This window comes from Athene cunicularia (assembly GCF_003259725.1).
Source record: "Athene cunicularia isolate RWA chromosome 7 unlocalized genomic scaffold, athCun1 chr7_part1, whole genome shotgun sequence".
NCBI classification, from domain to species: Eukaryota; Metazoa; Chordata; class Aves; order Strigiformes; family Strigidae; genus Athene; species Athene cunicularia.
Window position 1 is genome coordinate 3,248,573 of NW_020799107.1, and position 16,769 is coordinate 3,265,341.

The 16,769-nt window shown below is 37.3% G+C and overlaps 1 protein-coding gene across 9 annotated transcripts in view; it reads right to left on the reverse strand.

Moving 5' to 3' along the window:
* MYO1B (myosin IB) overlaps positions 1-16,769 on the reverse strand; it is a 114,475-nt gene that overhangs the window by 55,342 nt on the left and 42,364 nt on the right. For all 9 annotated transcript variants that reach the window (XM_026853102.1, XM_026853103.1, XM_026853098.1 and 6 more), the window contains exons 4-6: positions 6,897-6,991; positions 3,727-3,831; positions 771-817 (exon numbers count right to left, since the gene is read on the reverse strand). In XM_026853102.1, coding sequence (XP_026708903.1) covers positions 771-817; positions 3,727-3,831; positions 6,897-6,991 — 247 coding nt within the window. The remainder of the gene's footprint in view (positions 1-770; positions 818-3,726; positions 3,832-6,896; positions 6,992-16,769) is intronic.

A 16,769-nucleotide genomic window follows, 5' to 3' on the forward strand; every position in this document is an offset into this window, starting at 1 on the left:
TAGCTTCAACTTTTTTTTTTTTTCCCCCAATTATCAATTCTTATAATTTCACGTGCAGTTTCATGCTAAAAAGGCCTGAATTCAACCAGTTGATTATAAAGAATATAAGCAAGAAAGTAATATTACAAATGTTTATATTAAAACTAAAATTGTAAACGTAAACACAGTTTGAAGCATCAGAGAAAGAAAATGAGAACCTGCAGTAACAATTCTAACAAAAAAATGTATACATATGGATGGAAAATGAGATCACGCAGAAAGATTGACTTGCTAAGCAGACCAGTTGCTAGGCACATGGGTTGCTGACATTAAAGCCACCAGTGCCAGAAAATTAAAGAATCCAGCTGTGCTGTAACTATGTTTTCATCCGGTCACATACTATCACATCCTAAATTTTTTTTTTTTAGCTTCTACTTTGATTCTCAGCAGAACTGTATGCCCACATCAGAAACCAACAAGATTCCTGACAAGTAGGTGAAACACCTTTTTAAAAGAGGGGCGACTGCTAATAATGCATTACTAACACATTGGGCAAGGAGAACATGCTCGAATGTGCAAAATGAAATACTGATTGCTGCTGAAGATGTTTACCTTCTCCAAACACTATCATCCTCAGACAAGAGGAACTACAAGAAAGTTCTCACTGCAATTTATTCATTCCCTCCTTACAGATGCCTTGATGGCTGATACAAGGTAAAACAGAAACAGCCAACAACATTAACAAGCTCTCCCAAAAGGAATTCAAATTCAGCCTTGAAGAATATACTTACAAATCTAGAGGAGTTGTCATTCCTCACAGTTTTGGCATTTCCAAAAGCTGGGGAAAGAAAAAAACAAATATGACAACAAAATCTATCAGTAAAAAATATTCAAATGCTAAAATATCTATGACTGTTTATATATTTAAAGGATTCATAGACTTAAGAGAAACAATACCCTGTTCATTGTATGGGTGTCAGTCACTGGAGATAGAGGGAGTGTGACAGACATGATCACAATTAAGAAAACACCTATGGAAGTCCAAAGAAGTTTCATCTCAACACTTCTTTTGTTTAAAAAAAATGAAAGAAAAACATAACAAGGGGAAATGGCTCCAAGACAAAATTGCACCTGGATTGAGCATATATCCTTGGGATCTGAATCATAAAATTAAAATTTTATTCCTCAAATAACTTTAAATATTAGGAATACTTCTTCCTCTTCCACTCAGAGAAAGAAATAAATCTTAGTCCCCAGAACTAAAGACGGTAAAAAATGAAAGCCAGAACTGAGGAAATTACAGAATGAGACTTAAAAATTGTTTGCATGGGACAGTTTAATCAATGCTTTGAAACTGATTTCTTTATGCTATTCCAACACATTTATCCTAGCATAAGATAAATGTTAATCAGCTCACATAAGTCTGATTTACAAAGCAAGTTTAACACATTCTCTTCAGCTTGATCTAAACTAGCTTTTTGAATACTTTGGTTTTAATTTCTTTTGCTCAAGTTTTCTGACAATGAAAACCCTTCGAGAAAGGAATTCCCAGGGCTACATTCAGATGGGCAGCCACCAGCTTAGAACATAGGCAGGAGAACTCAGACTGGAGGACAATTCAAGCTCTAAACATCACACATTGTCAAAGCACAGAGCCAAAACAGAAGTGTCCCCTAAATTATTAACTATAGCACTTCTACTCCAACAGGAGACTTTATTTATCCCAGTATTTATTTATATAGCGAATATATTTTCAAAGATCAAGTCAAGTCAATGTTTCTTGGACAGAAATAAATACATGCTTTTAGGCTTCAATAAACTTGCATGAGTAGACTTATTCTTGATCAAAGAACTGAAGCCAAAAGGAAAAGTTTGTTGCTCCTGAAGGCCAAGGATAAGTGAAAGAATTGTTTTTAAAATCTTTATGCCCTGCAATAAATCATCTTTTCAACAACCAAATCTCTGAGCTGCATTTTCTTAAACACAGTGCTGAACAGTAGAGTCATTTATAACTGCACAGAATCAAGCACAAATGTTCCATTATAAAGCATGAGACACATTCCTCAGTTTTCCCTTAAGTTCATTGTTTCTAAAAGTTAATTTACAGTAGCAACCGTAGTTAAAAAAAAAAATCCCATAAGATAAATTATGCATATGTAACATCCATGTCATTTTCTTGCACTGCAGTACAACTGAAACAGAACTATATAACCAAAGAAAAATAAATCTAACCACAAATGCTTAATTTCTGTCTAAAATGGATATAAGCAGCCAGGCTTGCTTAGCAGCCTCATGGAATAATCCCACGTTCTACCTTCCAAGAAGCTAAATAGCCAGTAACAATCACACCAAGTAGAACAAATAATACCCTGAAATGATAAGGCACTCTTCTGTAAACTTAGTCTATTCCTCTTGCTTTAAAAGAAATATTCACAAACCAACAAGAAATCCAATACATTTGGCAGTCCCTGGGGAACAATCTAGCTTTGGCAAGAAAAACCTCTGTTCTTGCCATACTATTTCTGTCCACATCTGAAATCTGCCTTCCAGAACAGTGATAAAAGCAGCACAGCGCTTCTCTCTGTGAATCTAAAACAATGGAAGATTGCAATCCCCTCACCCAGCTTTCAGTGGAACATATCTGATCATCAAAGAAAGGCTTATCCATCATTTTTATTATTCTTAATTTTTAACACTTCATCCTTCCTTTACAAGTCCTTGCTTAAGATTTTTATTTTGTGTACAGTCAATGATCACATTTTACCCATCCAATTCACTTTTGCATTCCCTTCCTTGGTTTTTATTTTCTTCCCCTGTTTTCACTTGTAGAGTGCTTGCTCCCTATAGACTTCAAATCATTGCATATATGTATAGATAAGCTAGGCAATAAATAAAATGTTGACACTCGACAGTCTTACAAACACTGCATATCATCTGGCCATAATACAAAATCGTACATGTCATAAGAATTTGCCTCTGTACAATAGCTTAGAGAACTGTGAGAAGGGCTAAGCCAGGAATCAACACAATAGACCTAAATAAATCAATGCTAACCAAGACACTTCTGAAGGCAGTTATTATACAATGGGACAAAACTGCAAGCCTTGAGGATCATATATCCTATCTCCAGGAAAAATAAAGATCCTGTTTCTGGCAGCCAACGTATTTAAATTAAAATGACTAATTAAAAAAAGTATTTAACGGGAGAGCAGGAAAGGCAGTTGTCAGGAAGACTGGCCAACAGAGTCACCAGACCCAGGGAACAATAAATCTTAGGGAACAACAGGCATGCATATGGATTGGCTGAGTTTTTTCTAAGATCCATTTCTTAACCCTTTTTAAAAAAAAAAAAGAAAAATAATGCTTTAGAAAGCTTGTTTATTTACTAGAGACTATAATAATATAATTTGGAAGGAAATGAATCAGATGGACTGAAGTTAAGTCTTTTGATACAGCCAAGCATCATCAAGCCAGGGTTAAGAAAGGGTACACCCTCAGAGAGCAGCAGGAGGAGTCTGGGAAATATGACCTAACTTCCTAAGCTCTCCCTTCAGGAGGGCAACAGCTTTCTTCTCAAGAAAACATCTCTCCAGCTGAATAAAATCTTGTAGCTCTCTTCGCAGAAATCATCTCCTATGGTTTTGGACACCTAATAACAATGAAACAACACAATTTTCCAAACCAGCTCACAGAAATGCTGATACACAGAGACGTAATATACTCACATATGCTCTGTGAGATTCTTACCTTCAAGAACTGGATTTGACTGCAAAAGTTGTTCTTTTACTTGATTAACCTCTGCCCCTTTTCCACATACAGCAGCTACATATGACATAACAAGTTTGCTCGCCTCTGTGGGGGGAAAACAAAATAAAATAGCAGTAAGTATTGGCAAATGGGCCACAAAATGATTTGCAGACTTGATCTGCATCACATTTTCACCATGCCAGACAGGAACTGGCACATTACATTTCAAGTTTTTCTTCTACATTGTTGGAAACAAGGGTAGGGCTCATCCTGCTATGAGACCCATGCCCTTACATCAGCAGCCCTGTTGACTTAAATACCTAGAGCCTTCCCAAGCTAAAGAAGCCACTAACGGATATGGTACATTACCCACTACTTTTTCATTCAGCCTTCATTTAGTATTCAGTAAGGAAAGGACATTATCCCTAGCTGACATGTTGGAAATGGTTTAATCTGGCCCCAAAAAACAGGCCCAAGCAGTTTCAAAACACAAAATTCAATCAGTTTATATCAGCAGATACACAATATTACAAGTGTAAACATACAACACTATACACATGTAATTACAACTTTAAAGTACACTACAAGTAAATGAGTAACTGCAATTCAACATCACATAACGTTATGCAGTCTGTTTCGAAGTATAACAAATTAAGTGAAGCATTCATTTAAAGAACAAAACTAATTTGAAGGTACAAGCCTGGAACAATTTTTGGACTCTTAAAGCTGGGTTCATATTGGTGTCAATCACCCACATACAGAGAGAAACAAATATATAATCCATCCAACCCTTATGTTTTTGCTGGTTAGGACAAATAGCAGCTGAGGAAGGATTCTGTTTACAAACAGAGTCTGTGATGTTTAGTATGATGCTAAATAGTGAAATCTGAGGCAATATCGGCTGATATACAATGTAATTACTAACAACTGGAATTCCCATCAACTCAAGACAGTGGCCATAAAAAAAAAATTGTTCTTCAGAGATCTGTTACAAATGTAAGGGTTTCATTTCAGGAAAGAACTGACAAACAAGAAGTTACCCCTTGGATTTTGATTCTTTCCTATTTAATCAAATTTGTTTGCTAGTATTAAATTACTATGACATATTTTACAGAAAACTGAGGAAACCTGCAACACAGGAAGCCAGCAAGAACCATAGGTGTGTCCATAAGGCCTTCCATCACCTTTAATTGCACCTCAAACCCAGCTCTCATTTTTAAGAATCTGTTCCCTTTAGAGTTTGGTATTATCAAATTATTCAATTTGAAATATTTCCTAAAAACAGTCAATTTCTTTCAGTAGAGCTACTCAATCACTAAGAAACAAGAAAGCACTGCAACAACAAATAAGGCATTATAAGATAATATGCATTAACACAACACACAGTGACTTCAAGATAGGCTTTGTACATCACGTGAAAGAAAATAAAGTCTCCTTCTTTTATTAGGAACTCTGTTTGGTCCAATAAAGACACCAGGAAAGGAATCATCACCTTAACATCTAAAACCATTTAAATAAAGCTCTCATCCTGGTAAGGTACCATGTTTACTTGCATATTACTATTAGCAATATAAACAGGCAGTGAAACAAGAACAAAATTTGAAGTAAATAAAAAACCCAACTGATGACATTTCAGTTCCAATTTTTTCAGCCCAAACATGCCAAATATTCCAGCTACCAAAAATCTAAACCAGTTATATAGGATCTGTAATAACAGGCTTGTTTCCTGAACTCCAGGAACTTCATCCCTGTCCCTTTTTTTTTAAATTTCAATGGAAACCTGACTTCTCAACTAATAGCCTCTTTTCTGATACTGTAGTTACATCAAATGTTAGAAAATATCAGAGAATAGCACAGATTCTGAGTCAATTACTGACTTGAATTTCAAACCCTATATTATTTTGTACTTACCTTTATAAAGAAAGAATAATTCATATTATGGCCCATGTGGCTATGAAAATTACAGAACAGTTAAAATCTCTATACCAACCTGAATCTACCAGAATACTCTCTACAGAGACATTCAGAAACTCAACCACTGCTACACCTTTTAACTGAGTAAGTAAGAGATGCACCTCAGTTGTATGAGGTGCTTGACAATTCACAGTTCCCAAGGAAATCAAGACATTAAACAATGCCATTACAGAACTCCTTTCTAGTCTGAACTCCTAGACAGAATCCCTAACAATAATGTCAATAAGAACTTGATTATTTTAATATACACTTTTACTGAAACACATACACATTTTCATGTTATTGAACAGAGAAAAAAGATTACATTAAAAGATTTCAGGCCACTAGTTGGACAAAGAAAAACAAAGATGAAGCCTACACTACTTTTTCACAAAAGGCTTGGAAAGAAACTTCTTGTTACCCACTCTAAGTCTTGCTAGTATAAGCATACAAAGCACATTTTCAGATTCAAAGCAAAAAATCCCTTAAATTACATGGAAACCAATGTATGCTTTCCTACCCGCTGCCTCTTTTCCAAGTCACCTCAGTTTTAAATTGTTATATCAGAAAATAACTGGCTTCTTTCTTTAGGTCTACCTAAAATGTTCTGCAGTTATGCAATCCTCACTCGATTTCTACCATTCCACTACAAAAATTAGCAGTCATTTTCAAGGCAATTTCAGCTCTGCATGAGAAACACAGTTTCTGGTACACAAGCCAATCTTAGAATTGCAGCTCAGCGCAGCATGCAAAAGACTGATGAAATTTCCAAGGTAAACAGCTACTATTATTTATTTTCCTTGGATAAATGGCATAATCCAATCTAAATGTATATATTTATTAAAAAACATGCAAAAGTATCAAAGGATTGTCTTCCTGTCTAGAAAACCAAAAGCATTCAGTTTTCTTCATGTTTCCCACAGGGAGAGCCTAGAAGTTTTCTGGCCCTTGCAACACACTATCACAAACCAGCATTACTTCAGTATGACTCTGCATACTGATAAGGATACTGTATTAACTTGCAATATGACTGCACCATGGTGACGATGTGAAAAAAATACTAGTTTATGCAAGTTCATATGGACAACAACAAACACAACAGCATTCGTCTTCTGCAATTGCCAAATAGAAAAGCATAACAATATCTCTCAGTTCTTACAGACTGCAAAACTGAAGAACTCTGAGTGTTTTTGAGTAAGAACAAAATTGCTTATTACCTGTTTTCCCAGCTCCACTCTCTCCTGTAATAAGGATACACTGGTCTTTGTCCTGGTCTCTTAAAGATCTATATGCTTCATCTGACAGAGCAAAGCTGCAAAGTAAGAAAGAGTCAACTGAGAATTAGATAAAACAATTACCAACAGCTACAATCTGTCCTTAATCCAGGCAGGAAAAAAACCCCAACCAACCCAAATCAACAAACCTAAAACCAAAGGCAAACAAAACACCCCAAATCCTAATGTTCTGTAATTGGTGAAGCACTCACTTTTCAAAGACCCACAGAAGCAAAATTAATACTTTTTCTCATGGCTTATTTAGACTTTCTCCAGGAACAAGTTAAGCATAATCTCTTAGTTTATCTGAAGTTACCAAGCTCAAAAAAAAATAAAAAAAAAATTTCAGGGAAATTTAGGTAGCATTCTTCATTGAAGAAAATGTCAATGCATCAACAGGATGTGTTCTGTCTGAAGACACTGAAGAAAACGGAAACAGGAGAATCCTGAGCACTAACAATACCATAAGCTGCAATTTCTACTCCGAAAAGTATGAAGAAATCTCAGAACCTTATAATGGGCATTTTAAGAATTCTGGTATTGCTGGACTTTTGCATAATATGCAGAAGTGCTTCCAATTAAGTGCGATCTTAAGGGTGATGTCATGTAGTGAAATTAAAGAATATAGTAAGAATCAACAGCTTTCCTGTACCAAAAATGTCATTCCATGGAGCTCAGAATATCATGACCCTGAAACTACTGGGCTGCAATTTGAATCTAGAGGTGCTTTGTTGCCATGCAGCAACATATATTTTGGAGAAACACAGATGTGTTACTTATATTTAGTTTTCTTTAGCAGTAATTTTGAGACAGAGGAAGAGTAGTATCGATTTTGTTTCAACCGCATTTTTCAGTTCATGGAATAAAGGAGTCTGGAAACTGAGCACTAGAACCCCTTGGGAAAACTTAAGCAAGTAGTATCTGAAAAAGGACATAAAAGCAAAATTCAAATAAAAAAAGCACACTTCCATTACACAACTTAAAGAAAAAAAAATCTGATAGCCAAACACGGCCTACTTTTACATGAAATAAACATTGATTCAACAAACCAAGCGCTTTGTTAGATTACTGCACCTAGTAAAGCATTTAGTGTTTGCATTAGTGTACTTAAAAGTGGATATTGTTTATTATTTGCTGTAAACAAACCATGTATGAAAACAGAAATGAACTCTCAGGTCAACATAAAACGCATAATCATTGCAGGTTCAATGCATCTTTTAGAAGCTTGATTCTTTATTCTGTGACAGTTCAGTACCTTTGAATTCAGCTGATAAGTACAATAGATGAAGTGTTTGTTTTGATCATATAGTGCTTTCACAGGCACCCACAGGCCCTTTATAGCTAAGCAAGCTCTTTGCCATGAAACTAGTTAGGCGTAGCATGGACAACACAATGCAAGTAGTGAGAACCACACAGAGCCTCTCCTAGAACTCCTATTGCCACAGCTTGAAAGCTTCGAATATTAAGCCTACATATACTGAAATTAGCTCTTTTTTTTCTACCACTGTCCCTTAGGTCAGTCAGTTGTTCTTTCTGGCTTCTCTCCCCCAGAAAGTTGATGGAGAACATGTTTTATTGTCTCCAGTTTAACCATCACGTGTGCAACACCATTTACACTTCCTCAGCTCTCATCAGTATTAGACTCATCTCATATTTGTTTATTTGGGTTTTGGTTTTGTTTGCTTGTTTGTTTTTATGGTTGCAGCATGTTATCAGCTCAGCCATCCTACAGAAGACCAACATGCCAAGTGAGTGCTGTTCTGAAAAGGCTGGAAAATTAGTAAATTAAATACCTTACAGCTTACTACTAAATAATTACTCCTTCTCCTCCCTCCCTAGTTCCTGCCTATGATGCTCATGACATTGGTTCCCCCCCTCTTTCTGCCTCCCTTGTCCTCTTCTCTCCTGAAGCACATCTGTCAGTACAGTTTCATGACCAACCCAGGGTTCTACCTCTCTCACAGCTTTTTCTTACCAACTTACATTGTCTAAAGCACTAAATTACAATTCTCTCTGCACAGGTGGTTGGGCCATCCAGTTAATCATGATCAAAGTTCATTAACTCCTTTTGATACACATACCATGGAACTCAAATTAAGTCTGATCTCTCAAAACTTAATGCTGCTATGGTGATTGAGGCATTTGAACTCAGTAGTTCAACTGGAGGTGAAAATGTGTTTACGAGAAAGTAGCAGGCTGTAATGTTTTTAGCAAAGTCAATTTGTGATGTGACCAACATGCCAGAGAACTAACAAAAAAAGATAATATTCTGCTGCCGCTGAGACTATGACACAATTTCTGGCACCCACTTTACTGTTCAGAATCCAAGCTACAGTAGCAATAACACTTTACCAGACTGTCTTACAGGACATATTTAGGAAATTAAGAATATTAGTTGAACACTGCTGCAGATATACTTGTAAATTGAAGAGTACAATGTGTGGCACTCAGAAATGCTTATTTCAGCACACATTACACTCTTTTTTGCAAGGAAGAAAAAAAAAAAAAAAAAGCAGCAGGATGAAAACTAAAGAAATAAAACTGCACTGAGCATTCATGGGCCATGGGAGTACGTTAATCCTAATGCTGTGGTTTCCACATGTTTGACTCAGGAAACCAGCTTTCAGCAGGAAGGTAAGACCCTGAGATGCCTCTCAAACCTACAGACTAGATGGCTCATTCTGTGCCTGATGTCCTTCAAACAAATCTCAGCCATCAACTACTTGGTATTTCACTGTTGAAACAACTTTCTTGGCAGTAGTTTCACACCGGAAAATGAAGTCAGCAGCAAGCACAGAAAAAGTATTCTCTCTGTTGAAATACTGAGTTATGAGTTAATCAGCTCAGTAACCATTCATCTTTTCTAACACACTGAATTTTAGTTTCTCAACAGACCCTGTCAAAATATGTTTTACTGCTTGATGTATTTATTAACTCTGCCTGAACTACCTAGATAAAAACACCAAACAATGGTTCTTCCCTCGCAGAGAAACTGAGTCTAATACTGTATCAAGACCTCTGAAGTTGGAGAAGAGAGTGGGATTTCCTCCAGTTCTGGTTTTAGCCAATCAAGTCAGAGACACTTGGAATACATTATCTTTTCCGCCAATCTACATGATCCAGCAAAGCCTAATACTTCACCAGTATATCAAATATTATCTACTGCAGACAAAAGAAAAAATAACTCATTTCAAAAGAATTTTTGCATACACACTTATCAAAAGCTACCTAGTAGAAGTGTTCTCAAATTTACCTCTGACATTTCAACCATTGCTCCAACAATTCAACTGGAGGAGTCATAATCAAGAGCATATTTAAATAACTAAGATTTTTTTGTCTTTCCGGCATTGCATAAGCAGCATTAGACACACTTATGTCAGTGCCAAAACAAAGATTTTTATCTCAAAGAAAGAGACAGATCTATTAATTTGTCATGTTGACTTTCATGGCACATCATTACACCTCACAGTCCTTCCTATCTATTATCACCCTCTATATTTGCAATTAAAAAAACAAAACTGAAAAAAAAAACAAAAAACCGAAAACAAACAGCTTTGAGTCTTTTGGTTCAAACTCTATTTGTTCAAAAAATATAATTTTGTGCTATTCTCTATTTGTTACAAATATATAAAATAATTTCATTTAAGGTCATTTTAGTTTAACACATTTTAACAACCGATTACAAAGAATCCTTCTATTCCTTTCCTTTTAGCAACTTTAAGAAGCACAGCTCTATAAAGTCATCATTTGGTTTAAACCACATATAACTCCTTGAGCCACCTCACAATTACAGAGCCTAAGTAAAATTTTAGAATAATTTGTAGTTTAAAAAGCAGTTATAAACCATATGTTTTGAATTAGCTAGTGTGTCAGCAGTGTCATTTACCATACCTTATAATAAGCTCTCCTTTGATTTTTAGGTTTCCATGAAAGACAATGACATTCTCCTACCACAACAAACAGAAATATTTACTGGAGTTCTCTTTTAGCTAAGACTTAAGTATAGAAGCAATTTGAAATCAAAACGCCACCCACACCTAGCTCAGTAAGAAGGCTTTGCTTTTTTATAGCACAGCTTTTTCAGCCACATAGCTCCAGATGGCCAGATCTGTCACAAAGTCCTAACCCAAAAATTCTAAAAAAGGGAAAGAGCAAATAGGCCTTCAAGGGGGATTTCCAAAGGGCTCTGGCAATTTTCAGCTGCACAACAGCATCTATGAGCTCTAACAGAACACAGGAGCAAGGTTCCCACCCACTCACCCCAAAACGAGCATCAACTGCTAGCACTTCATTTGAATGCTCAAGATTGCACCCACAATTACACCAGGACAAAAACCTTGCTCTTACTGTCATAAATTCAGCTCAGGAGAACTGCTCTTCTACCACCTTTTTCCTTTAAGCCTAAATCACAAAGATTAGTATTTGCCAGCTATCAGTACTTCTTTCCACTATAATTTTCATTCTTCCTCTCACTTCCCGTAGCATTCTCAATTAACAGTAATTAGTTAAGACTATCTTAAACTCCCTCCAATTGCTCTTCTCATCTACTAATTGAGTCAATTCCCTTCACTCCATCTTCACTGACTGTTGCTTTGATTCTGACACTCTTGGTCCCCATTTTAAAACATCTGTTGCTTAATCTTGGCTTGCAACTGCCAACTCATTTGCTACTTTCAAAGAAAATTAAGAACACCTCTCGATCATTCCAATTCCTCATGAAGCAGAGCCATGGTATCACTTCATTTCTGCTCAACTGCATTTAAACACACTGGCTGGATAGAGGTGCTTATCATAATATATGCCATGCTAGACTAAAAAGAACGGCAGCAAAGTGAAAATTGTACATACATTTTTAATGTGAATTTTACAGAAAATGAGGTTTATACCAGTTCTTTCAAGTTTAATTAAAAGCACCGTTTAGATTCCTTTTCTTTTTCTGAAGTGCCCTGTAATAGCAAACAAATTATTTCTTCCTCTCACAACATGCAGTGGGAAAACATCAGAATCACAGGGTTTTTGGGTATAAAAATTCCTAATAACCTGAGCTTGGAAAAGTAGAAGCATATTTTAATGAAGTACTTTCAGGTTTTATGTTGTAAATCATCACTATCAGCTATGTATGCTCCCCCCGCCCATTGAAGCTCAGTGGAAAATTCACCATTCAGTAAAAAAAAACGTAGAGATTATTTATAGTAGTAGCTCACAGTGCAGAATCATTTAATATAATTGCCCTAAGGATAAAAAGTGTACTCCCATTTTCCATAATTACAAATTATCTCATGTTCAGCACTTTGACACACTTGAAAAGAAAAGGTTGATTAGCCTGCCACTGGAGTGAATAAAGTAATAGCTAAATTGATGGAACATCAGCTAGGATAGACCTTCACAGGCAAGCAGCTGCTCTTCGAAAAATGCCCATCAGGAAAAAAATAAAACCAGTTTAAACACCAGGATAAAGAGGTGTGCTAAGACAGATGGAAAACCTTTTCTTCCATTCATATTCTCCAATTTTGTTTCCCTAGTGAGCACAGAAACCTGTTTTATCAACAATACTATGTGGCTAATATACAGAGCAGAAGAGCACCTCTTGCCTGCACTTCCCCACTTTATTATTCATGTTAGCAACTGTGATGTTATCAGATGCAGAATAAATCCGAAGCTGTGTAAATCAGCCCATTCGATTTGTAAGAGGCAGCCACAATTTATGGAAGGAAAGGGAGAGAGGGGAAGGGAGGGGGAAGGACACACAAAGCCATTCTTGATTTTGAAGAGTAAAACACTTTAAAACACAGTCTAATATGAAGCCAGAGAGATTTATTTTCTGTTCCAGTAGACCAGGAATATAATATACCCTCCAATGCTCATATACACCCTGCAGGTTTAGCAGAAGAGTTGATTCAGGCCAATATTCTGAGGTCTGGACAAAAAGAAGAAAATGTTCTTTCTCAGGATGTAGCAGATTTCAGATGTGTCCAATGGACTTCACCTCAAAAACCTCCTTACAGAGAGGTCCAGCCAATGCTTCTTCCCCAAACACCATGCCTGCACAATGCCACAGCTCACCATAGCTCAGTCTGTCCCTGATTCTTTTCCCTCTGACAGGATGGCACACATTTCCCCTCCAAGTAAGTGGGAAGTTTTATCAGTTTTGATCACTTCATTTATACTGACAGTCCAAAAAAATGTAATTTTTTGAAAACCAACAGTGTTCTTTCCCCAGCACTGTAGACAAAAGCCAAAAACAAGCCTATGATTTTCTGCCTATTTCAACAACATCTAAGGCATCTCTTCAGAGCTGCACATTAGTATGATGGAAAACAAGAAAAGCCTTTTACCAGGAGCCCATGACCCAGATGTTGCAGTATTTTCCTTCAACTGGTACAAAACAGCTCTCTGAAGCTGAGGATGACCGTGCCACTTTCTAATCCAGACTACAAAATAAATCCTCCCTCTAAATTTTAGGAAACAGTATCAAACCCCAGTAAGCATGTCCACATGGCATTCAACAGCTCAGTTCTGTAAGCCAGCAGTGAAAGACACCCAGCAGTGTCAGGAGAGTGACCTGGGCATGGGTCCAAGGTTGGATCCTCCAAACTAATGTAATATGGTGGCAGAGCAGAGCAGTGGACAGAGCTTTGGGGCTGCAGATAACCAAGCCGACAGGTCCACTGCCTGTCCTGGTAACGTTAACCCTGGAAGGCCCACCAGGGCATACCAAATTGGACTAACGTGGACTAGTGCCAGCTGTACCCACAATAAACACCTGCAGACAAACAACAGGTATAACTCGTGACTTAGTTGCCTAAAGAAGGGAATTAAAATAGTGTACTCTTATTTGGAGCAGGTTCCAGCTGTTGTCAGCTGAAGTGAATATATACATAAACCAAGGTGGGGGGAAGCAAGTAATTCCATGTCGTGAGTATTTCAGAAGAGCAGCTTGGTTTGGATTCCCCTTTGACTAGTCCCATTCCATGAAATTACAACAGCCAGCTGGATGCCATGTAACCAACACCTCCTCACCCATACTAACATTCAGCCAGTGGGTCTAGCATGAACAAGTAACTACCATTTCCAAGGCACATCATTAACCAGATGAGTTAGTAACCAGAACAACCTCTCACCCCACATACCAGGCTGCGTTATCCAGAATGGCCAACCAGCTCCTACGTGATCACATGAAAGGACACAGCTGGGACTCTTACAAACCTACAGCAAGACAGGTTGTTGTAACATGCACTGCAAGGATTTCATGTTTCTTGGGGGAAAAGGCACTTCTGTTTACAAAGATAACTTTCCTGGGCCAGGATACCCTTGAAGGGAAGTACAGAAATTTTTTTCTATTGTTTTATTAAAAAAAATTATTGACTTAGATGTAGTTTATTTCTTAAGATAAATCAGCACTTGCATGCTTGATTTAATGACTGCCTAAACCAGTCAACACTCCCTACTCAGTGGGTTTAGTGCAAAAGTATACACTGAACATTTTTGGTAGCCATATTTTCTGTGAGAAGCTCCAGACATTTAGTTGAACTGCCAGCCTAACTGCACGTGGCCACCTGCAAGAGAAGCAGTTTCATGGTACACCAGACATGACAGTGGCAAGAGACTCACATTTCTCTGTGGACCTTGTGAAGCTTTGCAGCCCCTGAGGTTGGGCTTGTAAAAATTAGGATTTATTCCATAAAGAAGCACATTCCCCAGTTCAAATGGAGTAGCAAGTGGTCAGACAGCTGAATGAGACAGTAAGGAAAGAGGTGCAAACTGATTTTCCTTGCTTGGCGTCTATGAGAATTTAACTAGAGGATACAAAATTTTTTAAAATCCCAGTTTACTATTTCATCTACATGCTAGACAATTTGAATTGCACCTCTGAGCTCTTGCATGTATGTGGAAATGAAGGGATAGTGGGACAGGGAGGAAAAGGGAAAAACAGTCATTCCCTTTCTATGCTAAAATATTCAGACTCTCAATATTTTACAGAAAACTGGAGTCTTTTCTGTACTTAATACAGCACTGAAAATTAGGGAAGCTTGCTGGTCACTTCACATCAGCTTCAACCAAATTTTACATAAAAGAAATCTTTTTCTGCAGAACAAGACATACTTTGAGTATGCTGCTGAATATGAATAGCTCACTCAAAGTAAACTCGGCAAATAAAACTGCAATTCATTTTGACTTGGGTGGCTAAGCATAATACACATTTCATCAAAATAAAATGCTGAGAAATAATTATTCTTTATTTTTAAAACATCAGTTGTGTCTAAACACAGGTCCTTACGATTATCCATAGCTGTTTCAAAAACCCAGGCTGAGAGTACAGGTGAAGTGAAATACTTCAAAGAAAAGACTGCATAATCCTATTAGAGGAACAATGATCATTACAGCTTGACTTTTCCTGTACAGATGGGGATATATTGTTAGCCACTTTTTTTCCTTTTCTTTTTTAATTTATTTTTTAAAGAGGATGTACCTCTGGGCTTTGTTTGAGCTTGTATGAGTAAGTGGCAGGACACAGATGCTCCGTGTGAAAATGTCAGCGACTTCTTGATCTCACAAATGAAACCATGACAGAGCTGTAGTGGTTATGGGGTTTTCCTGAGGCAGAGGAGAGGGGAGTTCTGCCCTTATGATTTCACATGAAAAAATGTTTAGCAAACAGGCAGCGTTCCATGTTGCTGTCCCAAAAAATGGACTCCTGCTTTAGCAAAAAGAAAGCCTTGCTTTTATTTGCAGCCTTAAGAAGCATCACCCTGAAGTCAGAAGGTAGAAATAAGTAATTTCCTCCTGATGCAGTGAGAGAAGAGATATAGCAAGTCAAGTTTTGGCTTCCACAATGAGCATGTATTGCTACCACGTCCTCAACACAGGGACTGTCCTCACACAGGGACTGCCCTCACTGCAAATAATTTTACTGTAGAAGTATCAAGTACTCTCAGATAAGCTTGCTCTACTCTGTTAACTGGTGAATTAAAAATGAATTTATACCTTTATTCTAAAGTGATTAAACATGTTCCAGTACTCGGAAAGACAAACAGTGAAGTCAGGTACCCAGTTTCACATACCCACTTCACAGAAAGAGACACGCTTTCAAAGCTCTCATCTCACGAGTCAACAGCATACTGCAGCACAACTAAACTCCAGTATGCTGCACACACCTAAGAGCTACAGCATCTCATATAAAAAGACACATCTTGGAATGACTTCATAGCTCTGCCTGGTGAGATAGGTAAAGAAATGTCAGCCATGTGTCAGTGCAACAGACCACAATGGAAGGCAATAGTTTGCCATCAGGAAAAAATGCCAAGCACGCCACCAAATTCATATTACAATACTGGAAAAATAGGAGTATCACCACCAAATTCATATTGCAATATTGGAGAAACAGGAGTATTATCACAACCTCATAGCCATTTGTAAGCTAAAGTTGCTGATCATCAGATGTGAAATCCAGACTCCGTAACACAAAAGCTAGCATACATGTGCCCACAAGTTTATCGGAGACAACAGTGACAAAACTGCAAATAAAAGTGATTCAGTTATCTGGAAAACATCTGATGGGCAACATCAACACTAAGTAATTACACAGGTATGTCGCTATTTTACTCAGATGAGTTACTGAATCGTTTAATTTTGCAAGTAACTATTAAGTCTGCTTAACAAACCAAGTAGTTCGTTAAGAAGAAGCCTTAAGCAACTTATTTTTTTTCTCTCAACTCTCTTTTCCAAATAAAGTACTCCTCATGGACCCCTGGACAAAGTAGGCACTCAAGCTTATCTGAGCTTCGGAGAGCTTGTTAGCTCAGGTACAACATCAAG